At 39.9% G+C, this 18,959-nt stretch overlaps 1 protein-coding gene across 2 annotated transcripts in view; it reads left to right on the top strand.

The window, feature by feature from the left end:
• KCNAB1 (potassium voltage-gated channel subfamily A regulatory beta subunit 1) overlaps window positions 1-18,959 on the top strand; it is a 231,741-nt gene that overhangs the window by 176,852 nt on the left and 35,930 nt on the right. For both annotated transcript variants that reach the window (XM_072996106.2, XM_072996107.2), the window contains exons 4-7: window positions 7,980-8,017; window positions 11,439-11,518; window positions 16,882-16,926; window positions 18,011-18,055. In XM_072996106.2, coding sequence (XP_072852207.2) covers window positions 7,980-8,017; window positions 11,439-11,518; window positions 16,882-16,926; window positions 18,011-18,055 — 208 coding nt within the window. The remainder of the gene's footprint in view (window positions 1-7,979; window positions 8,018-11,438; window positions 11,519-16,881; window positions 16,927-18,010; window positions 18,056-18,959) is intronic.

Here is an 18,959-nt window from a genome sequence, read left to right as displayed (position 1 = left end):
TTTCTCCATGGGTTTTATCCTTCCTCAATAATTTTGCATCCAAATATTAAATCACCCTGGGACATTTTTAAGCTGGTAAAGATTTCTCAGGAGTTCGGTTTGAAGGTTCCTTGATAAGGTTAAGAATGTCATTTTAGTCCACTGATTTCATAATAGAACCATGAAAGCTTTGAAACGAGAGTTAATTTCATAGCTTAGTTTAATCAAGCCTCACTTGGGACGAATTGGTTCCTGAACTGATTCCAGAGTGTGGAATTTTTTAAACTACAGCCCCCAGAATCCCCAGCCAGCATGACCAGGCTGTAATGAATTCAATTATCTTCTCCTTTCATCTTCTTTTGGTCTCCGCTTTTGACACACTTTGTGAGATATGTAGCAGGTCATCCTATTCTGCAAGGCACTTATGTTATGCAGAGAAAATATGAAGGACACGAAATGTTAGACTGTTGTTGTCCTAATGAAAATATATTTGAAGAAAAGTTACAGAAAACATTTACTTAATAACTTCAAAAAAGCATATTTTGGGCAGGAGATGAGTTCACACAAGATGAGTATTGGATACAGAAAATGAATTCATATCTTATAGGAAGCCAGATGCCTCCATGATACCAGAGATGGCTTGTGGACCTGGATACGGGGTACCACACCCCAAATATTCAGAGGGGGCACCTCTGTCTCAAACTATCTATGGCCTTATAAGTGTATCCAGGCAAAATGAAGTAAAAATAAAAAAAAATGGTGGCACCTTAAAACTAACTTTTGCATTCCAATTTGAGCTTTCTTGTATACATCCATTTGATCATACAAAATGGGTTTATCCACAAATGCTGACATTGGAATATAAAATTTAGTCCTTAAAGTGCCACTACATTTTTGTGTTTTATTTCAACTTTTTTAAAAATTGTTTTGAATATCCCTAGATATGTTTTTGTAGACTAACATCACCACTTCTTTAAAAGGCTTATAAGTATAATGTAGAAGAAGAGGGTGCCTTGGGGTATATATCAAAACTGGGGAAGGTTTTTCTTGGACTAGAAGAATGTCATTGTCAGTTTTATAGGAACTGCAATTCAACAACAACAACTTATTTTCAGTTCTCTAGGATCTGGTCCTTATGTAGCCAAAATGGCACTAACTATGCCCAGAGATTGGAAGTAATGCATTACTTGTAACATGTTACTTCAATTACACATCACTTTTCCCAGTAACAAAGTACAATATAACAGAGTTACTTTGGAGTCTGGAATGACCATGACTGTAATTCACTACTTTTTAATGATATAACAACATCTCTCTCTCTCTCTCTCTCTCTCTCTCTCTCTCTCTGTTACTCATTATTTTGATGAGCAGTAACAGGCATCCTGTAGACACACATTTTATCACAATGATTCATTAGTAAGAACACAATAAACCATACATGGGCCACATTCCGTGCACCCATTATCATTTAAAAGTGGTCCCTTTGATTGGAAACAGTATTATCCACATTTGGGATCTGTGGCTTAGACAGACACCGCACTGTCCTGTTAAAGCATGTAAAGGCAAAATAAACTGGTGCAATTAATTTGTTAGAAAGCCTGTGTCACCTGTTAGGTCAAATTTTGGTTAAGTCCAGTTAAAAGGCTGAGGTATAGGTTGCTTAGATTTAATTTTAGAAGTCACTGTTGGGATATGTGGGGTCAGCAGAGCCTATAAAAACATCTTCTGTGTCAGTCTGTGGCTGTCAGACATTGGCTTAGTACTGTAGTAAACTAGAAGGATCCATTAGCAGGGGCCATCCACACTGGTTGTTCAAAGTGTCTCTCGTCCAGAGCTATACTGCTTCTGAACACAGAAGCTTCCCTTAGGACGACCTCCTAACATTCTTCCACAACAAATGTTACAGTCAGCAAAGGACAGAAGGGACCCCCTCAGCAAAGGACAGAAGGGACCCCCTCACCACTGCAGGAGTATGCTGGATACCTTGCACTTGTGGATAGGTATATATTGGAACCACAAAAATCAAAGAACATGAGAGACACTGCAGACTAAAACAACTGGAAAAATCAGCAGTAGCTGAACATGCCCTGAAACAATCTGGACATGAAATTCTATTTCAAAATACTGAAGTACTGGACAACACCAGCAATCTGTATGTTAGACTGCATAGGGAAGCCACTGAAATCCATAAACATCCACAGAACGTCAACAGAAAGGAAGAAGGCCTAAAACTAAACATGGCCTGGCTCCCAATTCTGAAAAATACAGCCTGCAAAAAGTCAACAAACTCTACCCAGCCACAAGGGCCAGGGGCCAGGGATCATTGCACAAAAAAACCAGCTAACGACACTGATCAATCACAATGACAGATCATCTCTCCCCCCCCTTTATCACAACAAAAACATGCTGATCACCCTATCCTGAAAAAAGACAAAAGCTGTTCCCACAGCTATAAATACTCAACTATCCAACAAACAGCAACGGAACATGGACAGAGTTCCTACTTCAGTCCTCTGAAGATACCGGCCACAGAGACTGGCAAAATGTCAGGAAGAACAACCTTCAGAATACGGCCAAAGAGCCCGAAAAACCCACAACAACCATTCTTCCAGCCGACCAAATACCCAAACCCAAATGGATGTAATTGTTAGTTCTTGATGCTTATGTTGTTGAATATACTCAGAAAAGTACCAGCGGGTAGATGGAACTCTATCTTCAACTTGTCCACTAGATTAACACTCGTAAGAATGCTGGTTTACAGGGTTTCAGCCAGCATGCCAATTGCTGTATTGCACAAATGTCATGCCATCTCCAATTGGATTGTGCATTGAGGGGAATGTCATGCAAGGCATCTGTGGGGAAAATGCCAAGGAAACCTTTGCTTTTTGCTTTTCTTCAATCATGTATTCATACAATGAACATCATTGGCCACTTGAGGAAAGCAGTGAGTATCTTCCCATAGCAGCCCCAGGAAAAAGGAGTTGAAATGCATTAGTGGAAAAGAAACAGGAAGACATAACTTTTATAATGAGCCAACAGTAACTTTTAATAACCTCTCACTAGTCCAAAATAGTGAGTAACAGAATGAGTTACTTTTGAAAAGTTATGCCCCAAGTTCTGTCTGTGCCACAGATAGATAAATTAGCTGAAATAATATGGTCTATAAATTGTGCTCTGCCAAAACACATTATATCTTTCAGAGCCACAAAAGACTAAGTACAGATCATCACACAAATTTCTGGAGCACCACAAGCCCAGCCCCTTAACCTGTTGTCAAACCTCTTTCAGCTACTGTTTTTATAAAGCTGTGGGATATGCATGACTTGGTTAAAATTTGGGAAAATGGAAGTCATGGGGCAGGTCTCATTTTATTAAGCTTCTCCCACCTATCCGACCCAAATTCAAGGACTGACTCACTCACCCACGTATTGACATACACACATTTCTGAAGATTGCATGCTTGGAGTTTGTGATAACTGTGAATGAATCGAAGTGACATGGTAACTAAGTAACAAAGAACAAATGATTATATTTTATATAATTCCCATTTTCACACTTCAACACTCTGCTTTTCTACATCATGATGTGTAAACTCAAGTGGCAAGAAAAGAAACAAAGGTTGTTAAGCTCCTACTTATCAACATGCTGCCACCCTTTTGTTGTTCTCTGGCATGTTACAAATGTGTGCTTCAGAAAGGATAAGAGATATCCTTTATCAAACAAATATGGTAGCCTTCTCCTCGAGGACACCCGGTTAGGAAACGCTGGATTGCGAATACATCCATACAGTTATAGCTTTTGATATCCCTAAATGCTATAATGTCATCCTACAGAAAACCTAGGGTTTAGTGTTGTGGTTCAGAAGAATGCAGTGAAGCTTTCTGGCAGAGAATTCCAAGTCCTTCATGAAATTATAAATCCCGAGATTCTTCAGGATGGGTTCATGGTGATTAATATGGTGTCAAACTACTATAATTGTGTTGTGTACATCCATTCCAGGACTTTGACTGGTGAACTTTAATAGCGTAACGCACTGCTCAGAAAATATGCCCTGCATCTCAGCATCCAGAAATATAAACTCCTGGGAAATGAGTTTTCATGTAACACAATAAAAAGTAAAGCATTTTATGTATGAACAGAGTATTTCTGTATTGCACAGGTGTTTATTTCAAAATGGATAAATTCCTGGTAGATGCAGCTGGAGTGAAAAGGAAAGAAGCAGGAAAATTGTAGCACAATGATTCAGAAACAGTTAGTAAAGAACCTTTCTCTTCAGGCAGGCTTTCCATTAATGACAGGCTGTCGGTGAAGATTTTTAAATGAGTTGGTTTCTGCATTGTTACTTGTGAATCTTTTTTTAAAGTAATGTTTTACCTAACATTCTTAATATAATACTATTAACCTGTTTAATATTGGGATAATTCACTGTAATATTGAATTTTAACACTGTAAGCCACCATGGGTCCTTTCTTAGGAGAAAGATGGGGTAAAATATTATAGATAGATAGATAGATAGATAGATAGATAGATAGATAGATAGATAGATAGATAGATAGATAGATAGATAGATAGATAGATAGATAGATAGATAGATAGATAGATAGATAGATAGATAGATAGATAGATAGATAGATAGATAGATAGATAGATAGATAGATAAACTTGACATACCACAGGAACAGTAAAACAAGGTTTCAAGCAAGATCTCACCGTTTCTTTTCCTTCATGTATCAGTTGTGGATTCCCATGATTTCATCGCCTTCTTCCCTTAAAAGAGATTCCCTGGCATGGTCAAAGCAGTCTGGATGTATATTAATGTATAGCAATTAATTTTTCTCTGTCTTGGAGATTATGGATACGAATCATCACAGGAGATTATGGATTATGAATCATCACAGGAACCTCCCAATGTGTGTTGCACACGACTTTGCATTCTGTTTTGTCAAGTGCAAGAGCCTGAACCAGAGATGGGCATGAAGCCCATTGTGCCCCTTTGCCATAACTTGTCTGCATGGTGTTGCTCCCCCCACCCTTCTCACTCAAAGGCACGCTGACCTACCTTCTCCTCTGAGTGGCCAGCTGCCGGAGGAGGTGGAGAAGGGAAGTCCAGTCTGCTGTCTGGACTGGAAGATCGTGTGACAAAGAGGGACGGAGTGCGCTCACGGGCCGATGAGTGGAGGTCCCGGTGAGGCGGTGGAGGAAAGGGACATGCTGCTACACAGACAACTTTTGATGAAGGGGCACAAAGTGCTTCATGCCCATCTGTAGTCTGATCTAGACATGAATTCTAATACAAAACTAGGAGGGGTTAATTATTTATTTATGTATTTATTCTATTTATATCCCACCTATCTGGTCGATATGACCACTCTAGGCGGCTATACATACATCCCTTGGTCCTGATCCAGACATGGCCAACTGCATCTGTAATTTAAATTGCAAAATGATGCCCGTCTGTTTTTGAGGTTTGGTAATGTGCATCCGGCAGAGCCAGCCTAAACAAACCATAGAAGGCAGCTGAGAGAGACTGGGATAAGGCAAAAGTGCCCTGCCTTGAGAATGTGATGTCCAATGTGGCATTAGAGAGCTCTGCAGTTGTAGATCCGTTGCCTGCGGTGTTCCTGCCAGCAGAAAAGTCCTAAATGGGTATTACAGGGTTGGGAAAACAGAGTGCAAACATACTTGCAAGAAAGACTATGTGCCTATGGCAGGGGAGGCAAGGGGAATAGTGATGGAGACAGATGGCTATGTTTACTTGAAGGGTTCTTTGCTTCATCAAATTTGTCTCTTCTTGAGAGACAAGGGAAAATTACATTTATGGACTGCAAGTACTCTGCCTTTGATTGCCAGAGGGCAGAAATAATTCCATTCTTCAAAAAACCTCCAGTTTATGAATATGGCATATTGTGCTTCCTGTGCATCATTCAAAATGCCAAGAAATGGCCTAATATTTGCTACACAATATTTTGTCTGTGTAGCCAGCAGAAAAAAAGGATGCCAAGCCTTACATAGCCGAGGGCAGCCTGAATGTTGACAACACCAATGATAGCAGTTAAGATGGTCTACAGGATACCCTCTTGTGATCTGTGCCATTCGTGCTGTGACACGAGGCAAGGGAAAATGCCAGAAGCTGACTCCTTTTTTTCATCAGTCAGCTATTTCTCACCCAAACACAAAGCAATTGCCAAGGCTGGTTTTTTTGACAAATGTGTGTATGTGTGGAAAACAAATGGGGCCAGCCATTCTTTTTCAAAATAAGCAAGCTTGGTATTTTGAATTTATATGGTTATTTTAAATCTGGAGGTATTTAGAGTTGCCTATTTCTGAATGGGGGTGTGGAACAGTTTTACATTTTACAAGTCATAACTCAAAAGCCCTTTGCCCAGACTTCCCCAAATTTTGAATAGAACAAGACTATCTGTGACACCTGTGCCCAACTTAGTGCTGATCTGGAGCTCAGTTGAAAAGTTACAATGTTTTGTTTGGACTGCCCCTCATTTTTAGAATTGCTGTATAGAATACTGATTTGCTTTGCCAGCAAAAAGATAATTGCTGCACAAATGATAGATAACTCAGAAGAAGAAGAGGAAAATCCTCAATCCCTGAATGTCATAGCAGGAGGTTTTTCTAATCTTTCAAAATTTGCTAGTTATCTTGCTGATTAGTGATTAGTCTTCAGGATTTAATCATCATATTCGTCTGAAGTTGGCTTCTCACACATGAAAGTCTGCATGAATTAATTAATTAGCCATCAGTCACTGTCAGTGATACAGAACAATGACTCTTAGGATATCAACAGCGGTCTTAAGGGTGTGAAATGTCACACTATTGACAACTTGTGCCCAGAAAACAAACAGTTTCTTTGTTTTGAGGCCATTTCTAACTGTGTAAATATTTGCCATGTTGTTCCACTCTTATGTTTGAGGAAGTGGACTTGTCCACGAAAGCTCTCATTAAAATACAGCACCACATATGATAATACGTGCCAATTTCTTCATTACATTTCCAACAGGCCTTAGAATAATCTGAATTTATTATATTCAATTTCACTGGAGTCATGTACCACCTTAAACTAATTTTTAAAAAAATTCCTTTATTCTTACCGACATTAATCTTAAAATTCTCATCTTCCTACTCCCTTTCTCAAAGCATCTTTCTGAATGTCTTCATGTGATGATAGGAATTGTTTGTACTTAGTACATTCTCTATATTTGCCGTTAGTTTTCAATCATTCATTTGTCCAACTATCTAATTGGATATAATTATACTATGATAGTTTATTAGTTTGAAGTTTAACTATAATCTGATCCTTCAATCTCATTTTAGTCATCCAATCCTTCAGTCTGGCAACTTTTTTATCCTTAATCAGCTAAATCCTTCAAGTTTGCTGGGAAATTTTCTATTTCGGTCACCAATTTTAGTGATGAAGTAAAGGGGCATAACTTATTTTTGTTTTAAAAAGATGGAAAATAATAATAGCTTTTCAAAAATATCCACAAGGGGATAACATTGAAAGGGAAACCTATACTTTTACCAACTCCTGCCCTGGACTTAAGACAGACAGACCTTCTACCATGTAATTCTCCATACAACTTAAACTTGTCTCTGTAAAGCTCCTCTAGTCTAACACCAATTTATCTAGGATTAAATCTCGTTGTACTCAACGGTACTTATTTCAGAGTAGATACACATAGGATTGGACCCCACTCACAGTAATCTCTTCCTGTTGAGACATTTTGTCCACATCCTGTTCAAAAAGCAGAAATTTCAACCTTAGGTATGATAAAGCTTTTTAATGAAAGCATGCGCCACAGTAGCTTGTCAGCCAATTAAACTGAAAGCATTCAACATCCTTGGAGTACTTCCTCATTAGAAAAGGGTTCATCGAACAAATCAACTTCAGGAGGTTCCCTAAGGGGGAAAAGTCTTCCTAATTATAATGTGTTTTGTAAATCAAAGGAAAACTCTAAAGAGTAACAAATCATTGTGTTTCTTTCTAGGGACTTGGGTTACGTTTGGAGGTCAAATTTCAGATGAGGTAAGTGATGTTTCAGTAGAGTACCATTTATACAACAGAATTTGGGTGCTTTGCAAAAATTCAGACATAATTTTAATTAAAAGTCAAGTCACTGATGTCAGAATAAATTGATTCTATTCCTGTCACAGGAAATCATCATACATAAGAGGAAAATCTTGCACTTCTTATGTGCTTCATAACACTGTCTCTTCTTTCTAAACCGGTATTTGTATATATATAAATAACCTTCTCAGTTTAAAGTGGTCCTGCAGCCCAATTAAAATACTTTTTTAAAATGGCATTATTACTCCCTAAAATAAAAATATAAATATGACACTGATGAAAAATACGTTTTAAAGCTAGCATATTGCGTGGTGATTAACAGAATAAGCTGTGGGTTAAGGAGTTTCGATGTGGACATGGTCAGCCTCCGGCGCTACCGAGCTGGCGTTGGCTGGGTTTCCTGGCACAAACTCCATGGGCTCAACTTCAGGTTTAAACATATGGGTTTTTTTATTTAGAGTTGCATATCCTATTTTGCTATGTTTCTTCCACCAATTTTCATCCCCCCCCCTTCATCTGAACCCAATCCAGCTTGCTATGGGATATGGTCGGCGTATAGATTGAACAGGGAGATAAAGAACAGTCTTTGACCACTTTTCCATTTGTAATCCTTTCTGTTTCTCTGTGTTCTATCTTCATAGGAGTGCAGAGTGTAGTTTGTGCATTGGGATAATCAAATGTTCTGGTGCACACATTTCATGTAGATAGATGTATGGCTTTTCATAATGCGCGGAGTCAAAGACTTTACTGTCATCTATAAAGCACAGGCTGGTTTTATTTTGAAATTTTTTGTACTTTCCAGTAGTCATAGTATACTTGCAATACAATCTCTTGTGGCTCTTCCATTTTTCAATCCAACTTGGATGTTTGGCATTTCTCACTCCATATATGGCAGTATCTTTGTTATACCATCTTAAGCATCACTTTACTTGCACGCAAAATTAATGTCATGGTCCTATACTTAATTGATATCTTTCAGATCTTCGTTGTGATTAGAATATATATTGAATGCTTCCAGTCTGTGGGCCATGGTTTTCCATTTTTGTTGGCATATGGTTGCTAGGATTGTGACACATTCATTCTCTGTAGCTCAAAGTAGCTCTTTTAGTGGTCCATTTACTCCCAGTAATTTATTATGTCCTAGTGCTTTCAGAGCAGCTTTTACTTCAATTATTTTCTACAGGAGCTCTCTTGTTTTCTTCCTGGTTTTTTTGTTCTATTCTTTTTCTTTGTACTGATAGTTATAATAGTTCTCTTTATGTCTATGTGCCAGTCACACAAAAATGGCATTTAGGATACTGATCCTATTCCCATCACATTTTACTTTTTTTGTCTGTTGTCAAGCATTTTAGAATAGTAATTCATAGGATTTTCATTTATGTTGACTGCAAGAACAGTCTTTCTGTATTCTTCCTTGGCAATATCCCTGATTTCAATCCATAGTTGTTCTGGTCTAGAATGAAGTGAGTTTATTCATGCAAATCTGCTCTTTACACAGTCTTTAAATTCCTCAAGAATGACATTTATATGATGTTTTGGCACTATGACTGTTTTAATGTTGTTCTTCACCTTTACCTTCGACAGTGATCTTTTATTATTGTTGCAATCTACTTCTGGTCTTGTTTTTGCAGAAAGAATAGAGGTTCTTCATTTTCAGTTTACATAGTGTACTTGCTTTTGTATGGGCCATCTGGTGATATCCTTGTACAAAATACTGTAGAAAAGTGATTGTGTGAAACTTTTTTTTTTTTTGCAATCAATTCTGTGATTTGTTTTCCTGCTTCGTGTCTGATTCCTTAGCCAAATTCTCCACTGATGTTTAATTCTGCTTTAATTCTTGATGTTGCATTCCTATCACCCATGATTTGGTGCATGCATATCCTATTTTGCTATGTGACCAGCCTCCTCTGGGATACCTGCAGAAAAGTTGTCAATTTCCTCTTTCTCAGTGTCTGTAGTTATAATATAGACTTGAATAATGGTTGTATAGGATAGGTTTTCCATGAAGACTGATGATTATTAGTCAATCAGAGTTTGCATTATAGGTTCAAAGTGTCTGTGCTATGTCTTGCCTCAGTATTTCTTCTGATTTTGCTCTTGACAGAGTGAAACACTTTGATTGCAAATGTCCAATTTCATCCACTTTAATTTTTACAAGCCAACTTTTATAATGCTTAGTTCACTTCTTGTTTTATGATTTCGAGTTTTATTTTATTTGTATTATATTCCATGTTTCAGTTATATGTATCATGCAGCACCAAATTTTCCTTTTTGTTCTGTGCACATTAGCAACTAGATGTCCTTTTAGCATCCAGTTGCTTCATTAGCAACAATTCTACTTATCCTTTGCTCTTCCCAAATATCTGAAGAAGTGCCTTCAAACATGGGAGTCTCATCTTCCAGTACTATCTCTTGTTTCATTTTGGCTTGTTGCATCATAGATTTTTTGAGGTATAAAATATTTAGAATTAGAATTTATAATTGCTTTCTTGTGTGCAGTACCAACAAGAGTTAGCTTGAGAGTCATTGCCACTATCTATGAAGAATCCTTTGTCTGTGTCACACACACCCCATTATTATTCAAGAATTTCTCTGCCCATAACACAGTTGGAACTATCAATTCTCTTCTGCCCATATGACTGTTCATCCCTGATGGGTGTTTCTTAGTCCATTATCTCAGTTTTGACAATTCTGCCCTAAGTGACTCTGTGAGGAGTCCAGGCTCTTTACAACATCTAGCTTCTGATGGTATTGTTTTCAGCTACCCTGAAGCCTTCACTATGTTAAGATGTGCATCCAAGTGATAATCTCATAGGTACGTAAAATTGCACTGTGAGGCAAAGGAGAGGAAGCAATGCTTCTTTCTCCATCTCTGCAATACTGTTTAGTTTGTATATCTGGAAGAGAGATATTTATCTGCAAACATAAATGCACCCTCTATAGACACATGTATGGGCATTGCAGAAATTGGATTTCATCATTCATTAATGCTGTCTTCATTGTCCTAGAATACTAGAATGCTCTTGGCAATTTAATTTATTATATTTTATTGCCATTTTTCTTACCATGGGGGATGCAAGGCAGCTCACAATCAATTAACGTAACATAATAAACACAATTAAAAACACAATAAAGTACATTATTAAAAGCCAATTAAACAAGGAACAATATTAAAAACCACCATTTAAAAATGAATGGCATCTTCCCCATGCTTGTTTGCCCGTTTTCTGTGATTGAAAAGCTGATTTGTGGTTTAAAGTTCCTTGACTCTTCTTTCTCAGCAGTGTTTCTGTAATGAGTCATTCTTGAGAGCAGAGCAAGGGAGCTCATCATATTTTTGTGATTCCCTGGGCCAATTTTGTGTCTCTGTTGCTTATAGATTGCTGAACAGCTGATGACGATTGCCTACGAGAGTGGAGTAAATCTGTTTGACACAGCAGAAGTGTACGCGGCTGGAAAGTAAGTCTTGGCACTCACCTTATTGGCCCTAGTTAAAAGAACTAAACCCAGACCTACCAAACTGCCCAACATGAGCTCTTGAGAAACATAGGTATGACTGGGTCAGATAACACTTTTATTAGATAACTAAAAAGGTACAAATCAGAAGCTCTTTTAAGTCTTTCAGGACTTTTCTTTAGGCTTGGGTGTTATAAAAAATTGGGCCACTGGAGGAGAAGTAGAAAGGCCCCCAAAGTCCAATAAATCTGGCTAGACATTATGCTATTGTTTTAGAAAGCAGACTGGCAAAACACGGTCGAAACTGCAGAGCCTGTGTGAAAGGAACGTGGCTAGGTATTAGACCATAGTCTCTCCTGCAGACAAAAAGCCTGTGGGTTTCCTCATTGCCTTGATGAGGCACATAGACTTCTTCTCTTTAGATTAGAACAGAAGAAAAGGGAAGCAATAAAATAGGCTCTATGTCAACAAACAGGAGGTGGAATTTAGTTGTCCCATCAGGATAAAATAATTAGATGCCAGCAATTGTTCCTGGATTGGCAGAATTACCGGCTAGCAAATTTGCTTTGCATAAGAATTTGCAGGGACCTCCGTGTTAGGCTGGAATTTCAAAATGGAGGTGATGTCCGCTCTGTGGTTGCCTGCTGTGTGGCTAATTCTTCCCACCATTGTACCTGTTTTCAGAAACATCACAGTGTTAGGATACAGCACCTTGAAGCCTAACAAGTCTATTTCACTGTGAGCTCTTGTGGATTATGATCTGCATCTTCAGATACTTCAGAGGCATCACAACAGAGATGTCCAGCGCTCCGTCTTGCCCGTTAACCCTTGGCTCCTTTCAGCCTGTAACGCCTGATTCTGTGGCCAGAGTGCTTGACCGCTGTCGAGCCACCACCTCCTCCTTGGACCCTTGCCCAGCCTGGCTAATCAAAGCAGCCAGGGCGATAACAACAGAATGGGCCACTGCAATAATAAATGGGTCTTTCCTTGAGGGCAGGTTTCCCTCTACCCTCAAGGAGACACTCATTAGGCCCATAAGAAAGAAATCTAATTTGGCGGCGGACGAAATTGGCAATTATAGGCCCATCGCCAATGTTTCTTTCATGAGCAAAGTGGTCGAGAGGGTGGTGGCTGACCAGCTTCAGGCACATCTGGACGAAACAGATGCCCTGGATCCATTTCAGTCGGGCTTCAGGCCGTGCCACGGCACAGAGACAGCATTGGTCGCCCTGTACGATGACTTGTTGAGGGAGGCCGACAGGTGTAAAATATCTTTGTTGGTCCTCCTCGACATTTCGGCGGCCTTCGATACCGTTGACCACGGTATCCTCCTGGGGAGGCTTGCTGAATTGGGTTTCTGTGGCTTGGCTGTGGCCTGGTTCCGTTCCTTCTTGGAGGACCGCCCCCAGAGAGTGCAGCTTGGGGAGAGTATTTCGGCCCCATGGAGTCTCAAATGTGGGGTTCCACAGGGGTCAACTATTTCCCCAATGCTGTTTAACATCTATATGAGGCCGCTGGGTGGGGTCATCAGGGGGTGTGGAGCATCGTGTCATCAATATGCTGATGACACCCAGCTCTACATCTCCTTTTCACCAACTGCAGGTGATGCCGTCCTGTCCCTCCAGTGCTGCCTGGGGGCCGTACTGCAATGGATGCAGGAGAACGGGCTGAGGCTGAACCCAGACAAGATGGAAGTTCTGAGGGTGGGTGGTCCTGTGGATGGTAGCTTGGGAAACTCCCTCATGTTTTGGGGGTGGCCCTGGCCACGAAGAGTGGGGTCCGCAGCCTAGGGGTACACCTGGACCCGACGCTCACCATGGAAATGCAGGTGGCGTTGGTAGTCCACACTGCCTTTTTCCACCTTTGGCAGATTGCCCAGCTGCGACCTTACCTAGACACAGGGGCGCTCACTACCTTAGTACATGCGCTCGTAATCTCTAGATTAACTACTGTAACACACTTTACATGGGGCTCCCTTTGAAGCTGATGCGGAAACTTCAGGTGGTGCAGAATGCGGCGGCCAGACTCCTTACCGGAGTGAGAAAATACCAACATATCTCGCCAACTCTGGCCAGGCTGCACTGGCTGCCCATCCATTTCCGCATTGACTTCAAAGTGTTAATGCTTACCCTATAAGGCCCTAAACGGTTTAGGACCCCGATACTTGGCGGAACGCCTGCTCCCACCTAGATCTACTCGGATCACCCGCACAAGCCAGGAGGTGAGGCTGAGGAGCCTAATGCCAAGGGAAGCCCGGAAGGAAAGGACACGAAACCGGGCCTTCTCGGCGGTGGCTCCTCACCTCTGGAATAACCTTCCTCCGGTGATTCGTGCTAAAGAGTCAACTAAAAACATGGTTGTATGTTCAGGCCTTCCCTCCTGTCAATATTTAATTCTTTCTTTATTTTTTCTTTCATTTATTATTTGTTTTATTATACACACCAGCTTGCAGAACTATTAATTTGGCTTAAAAGTGGGAGATTTTTAAAGAGAAGGCAGAAGCAAATAGTGGATGTAAAACAAATGAAACTTATTTGGTGCTTTTTGGCCTCATGGTGCAGTGGTTAAACAGCAGCCCAAACTCTGCTAATGACCCAGGTTCAATCCCATGTAGCTGGCTAGAGGTTGACTCAGCCTTCTATCCTTCAGAGGTTGGTAAACTGAGTTACCCAGTTTGCTGGATGAGGAGCAGTGTGTAGCATACATAATTAAATTGTAAGCCACCCAGAGAGTGCTTTAAGCACTATGGAGCTGTACATAAGCAGCACACTTTGCTTGTTGGTTTGATATTGCAGAATATTTTCCTGTGCCCTGTACATAGAACTGGGGAGGTAAGTGGAAGTTAATACTCTGCAGTGCAAATTAAAAGGCGATTGAGGCCAATTTAGCGGTAGCTCTGTGTTTCAGTGTAGACCAGCCTACTTCTACTCTCTTAACTACCCTAGAAGCGAAAGTGTAATCCAAACCAGCATGTGGGTGGCACAACGACAGGTAGAGGAATGTTACAAATCATGTTATAAGTCATGAATGGTGTATGGACTGAGCAGGAGATGCCACCCTAACTATACACATTCAGTCCATGAGCCAATACTATTTCAAACCCTGCTTTCTCTTACTGCTTCTGTCCGAGTTGACACCCTACACAAAATGAAACTGTGTTCAACCATTCTCTGAGATAGCTCAGAGTCCTCCAAGCAATCTCTCAGTTTGTATGCCCTGTTCACAGCTATCTTCCCTCCCACACACAAACCAATATAGTTTTGCTGCTGGGCTTTTTTCTGCCAAGCCAAGGATAAACCTACCTGGTTGCCATATGATTTTTTGTTCTACTGTTTAACTAGACATCTCCCCAGAGCACTGGATTGCTAAAATTCTTCTTTCTGCAGCTGCATGTGAGTGCATTACAATTTCTTACAGCTTTCAGGTGCAACAGCAGGCTGGAACTCACTTGGATTTTAGTCCTCAACAGATTTATTAGGGCCAGAATTTATCAGTAGAATATAGCATGAACTAATAAAAAATGATAATTCTTCTGAGCATGTAGAAAGCAGTTTTCTGTTGCCTATGGCTAGCCCAAATAATTTTCTCTAATTATAGAGAGAAAATGCCAGTGGGGAAAAAATTATAGGCAGCGCACATAGATGTTGTAAATCTTCATTCTGAAAATGAGAACTGAAATCAGTTAGACATCATTGAAATAAATAAATCTTCATACTCTCCAGATCAAATCAAAGGGATCTCAAATAGCCTGGTTTATATTTTGTGTCCAGAAGATATAGCTGAAATTTTCTTGCTAAGCTGGAATAGCAATATTCTGCTGTCCATGGAGACAAAGTGTGTGTCGTCGTTTTTTAGATGGGTAAATGGCACAATTAAAGAGAGAGAGAAAAGAAAAAACAATTGACTTAATAGATGCAGTGCCCATTCTGTCTTCCATGGACAGAATGGACAGAAACTTGCTCATCCCCCCTTCTCATGAAATAGTCCATTGCGTGAGCATTTGGATGGCTTCAAAGCTTGCACCAGGAGGTATTACTGAATGTCTCCTTGCACAAGCTCTGAAACCACCCAACATTCTTGTAACAGACTGTTGTATGAGCCCAAGGAATGAGCTGGGATCTGTCTGACATCTCTGTGCAGACAATCATTAACTCTTGCAAAAGCCAGGAGAGAAAAAGGATGAAGTCTTGTGTTAACAATAGCTTCCTGTTTTGCTTGAGTGAAGAAAACAAATGAATTGGGAACAATCTAGGACATTAAGCTGGGATTTAATACCTCTTTGCATCTCTTTGGAGAGAAAAATGGTACAGACATGAAAATAATAAATAAAAATAACTAAATAGATCCTGGCTTGTTCAGAAGCTATTAATCACAGTATCCAAATTCAGACAAACTGGAAAGCAACAAGACGGGCAATTTGGGGGGCCACATTGGACTCTCCAGAAGCCAACAAGGATCATGGTCTTACCAATCACTTGTGGCAAGTGCCAAATTCCCACTTCCAAAATTTCCCTATTTCCTCCTGCATGTCTCATTCTTCCTTCATTTGATAGAATCATACGACTGCACCATTGAGAGTGGTACCAATAGCCATCTAGCTGACCACCCATGGAGAGGCAGGATATCCACAGCTAGAACAAACCCCACAGGTCCTATCCAGCATCTGTAAAACGTTATCATAAAGGGAAGTCTACCAGCTTCCAACATAATCTGTTCCACAGCATTTGGGGGCTCACTTAAAAGAGGAACTGTGCTTTGCTAAAAGGCTTGCTTATTCAATTCTAAACTTATTCGAAGGTATGATCATTTCAAATGTGAGCACTGAATTATTATATTATAGCTAGAGTTTGGAAACATACTTTTTGGAATTATTTCTTGGAATAATTTATTGGAATCACTCAGGGCATGCTGGGAGTAGTGGCTCAACAGAATACTGGATAGCTCAATGGTTTAGAGCCAGAGTTTGGAGTTCAATTCCCCACTGTTGCCTCCTAGACAAGGACAGGATTCAATTATCCATAGGGTCCCTTCCAGATCTACAGTTCTAAGATTATTATTATTAAAGTACCTTTTTCCAAGCTCTGACTACAACCCTTTGTTTCTTAAAGACCTTATGAAGAATAGCAAAGGCAAGTGCTCTGTTCCAGTTGACCTCAATACTCTCTTTCTGTGAAATAATGCCACTAACTAAAAGACAAACCAAACCCCCCCAAAAAAACTATAATTGTGATTGCACAGACAGGATGGTGAACTACGCATTTGCAACAAATAAGTTCTAATGATCAACAAGGGTGCTGGCTTACTTTTATGTTCAAAAGCATTTATCCTGAATTGTCTTGGTTGTGTTCTTTTTACTGTCCCCATAGGGCGGAAGTGATTCTGGGAAACATAATAAAGAAAAAAGGCTGGAGGTAAAGTCAAGATTTAAACATTCCATTCTTCTGTTTACCACTTTATGTTCATATTAGGATTGAGAATCATGATGCTTCTCTGGTTCTCCAGGCAGGAAAACAGATCTCAAATCCAATTGTGCTGGAGAAGAAAGTGTAGGCTTTGTGTGTGAGGTGTCTATAATGCAGGAACGTGTCTCCACCCATTTCCATCTGGCTTCTAGGCTCACTCACTCTGAGTGAAGGTGCTTGCATGTATTTGGTGCTTCCTTTCCATACCTTGCCTGCCTCACCTCTTTGTCCTCACAAGGACTTGCCCTCTGGTCTCAGATTCTCTGAAATCTCGGGGAAAGGGGGATTTTTAACCTGGGCAACCCTGTGCAGCACAATTCTATATCTTGAGCTTTTGCTCATCAAGAGTGTGCAAAGTTGGTCTCAGACCTAGGCCCAATACAAGGCTAGTGTTGAGGTCCTTCAGATTTTCCAACTACACAAAGGAACAGCTACTCAACTTCAGGCAACTTGTTCCTTGTTACATGGGAGAAACTAGTGTGAAAATGAGTGGCATGACAGGGACAGTATCAGGACCCATGGTCTTTTGCCCCAGTGTTTGGTCCTAATGATATCATTGTGGGAATTGCAGTGAGGTTGCCAATATGGAGGCAACAGGGGATGGTATTTTATGGTTGGTGAAAAGTGACTTTTCCAAATTTTCCTATGTCTCACTCCCCTCACACACTCTGATAAAGTGACCAGTGGCACGAAGACACTGGGAAAAGCCTTCTCAACAGTTCAGTCCGCTGCTTTTTGGTGTTGTATCTGGCCTGCCAAATTATTGATGAATTTATATTGAAAACAAAGCTCCTCTCTAGCTTTACATATACTGGTCACAGTAACAGCAACTCTGCCAAGCTCTGTAGAAATCGGTATCAGCAAATGTGCACATTTGATTCAACAGTTTCCTTTAAAAATGTTGGAAATTTTGGACTGCTTTATGAATACAGTACATGCAAAAAAAGGCCATTCTTGGAAGGATGCAGCTACTGAAAATGTTATTTGCTCCACAAAAACGATATTAAAAGTTGAATGTTTTCTTTTATTTTAGGAGGTCAAGTCTGGTCATTACAACAAAACTCTACTGGGGAGGAAAGTAAGTGTATTTTTAATAGCTGTACTGTGAAAAAGAATTACACCTCTGTTTATGCATATGTATCTACTCTAATATAAATATTAGTATACTTTTCTGGCTCTTCCTCTTCCACAAACTGTTGTGTCATTGATGCAGGTGTTTAACATGTGGATTGATGAAATCCCCAAGATAATTCATTTTCTTCCAAAGAGCAATCTCAAAGCTTTTGCTTTTGAAACCTGAGAGTAGAACCAAATGTTTTCCTGCCAAACACATCTATCTATCTATCTATCTATCTATCTATCTATCTATCTATCTATCTATCTATCTATCTATCTATCTATCTATCTATCTATCTATCTATCTATCTATCTATCTATCTATCTATCTATCTATCTATCTATCTATCTATCTATCTATCTATCTATCTATCTATCTATCTGTCTGTCTGTCTGTCTGTCTGTCTGTCTGTCTGTCTATTCATTCATTCATTCATTCATTCATTCATTCATTCATTCATTCATTCATTCATTCATTCATTCATTCATTCAACTTATATGCCACCCACTCTACCCAAAGGTCTCTGGGCAGCTCACAATAAAAAAACAATTAAATACAATAAAAGATAAAATGGTTAAAACACAATTATAATACAATCTAAAAATTGCCATCAGGACCCACAGTTGATTTTATTTCAATTAAAAGCCTTCTGGAACAGGAAGGTTTTGACCTGGCACCGTCCGGGTCGGTGCCAGACGAATCTCAGTTGGGAGGGCATTCCATAGTCTGGGGGCAGCTGCCAAAAAGGTCCTTTGTCTACAAGCCGTCCCTCTTACCTCCTTGAGGGATGGCTCTTTCAAAAGGGCCCCCTGGCTAGATCTTAACTGCTGGGTAGGCTCATATGGAAGGAGGCGATCCTTCAGTT

Source organism: Pogona vitticeps, chromosome 3 (assembly GCF_051106095.1).
Source record: "Pogona vitticeps strain Pit_001003342236 chromosome 3, PviZW2.1, whole genome shotgun sequence".
Classification (NCBI taxonomy): domain Eukaryota; kingdom Metazoa; phylum Chordata; class Lepidosauria; order Squamata; family Agamidae; genus Pogona; species Pogona vitticeps.
The sequence above is the reverse complement of the archived record's forward strand: the minus strand, read 5'-3'. Positions and strand labels throughout refer to the sequence as shown.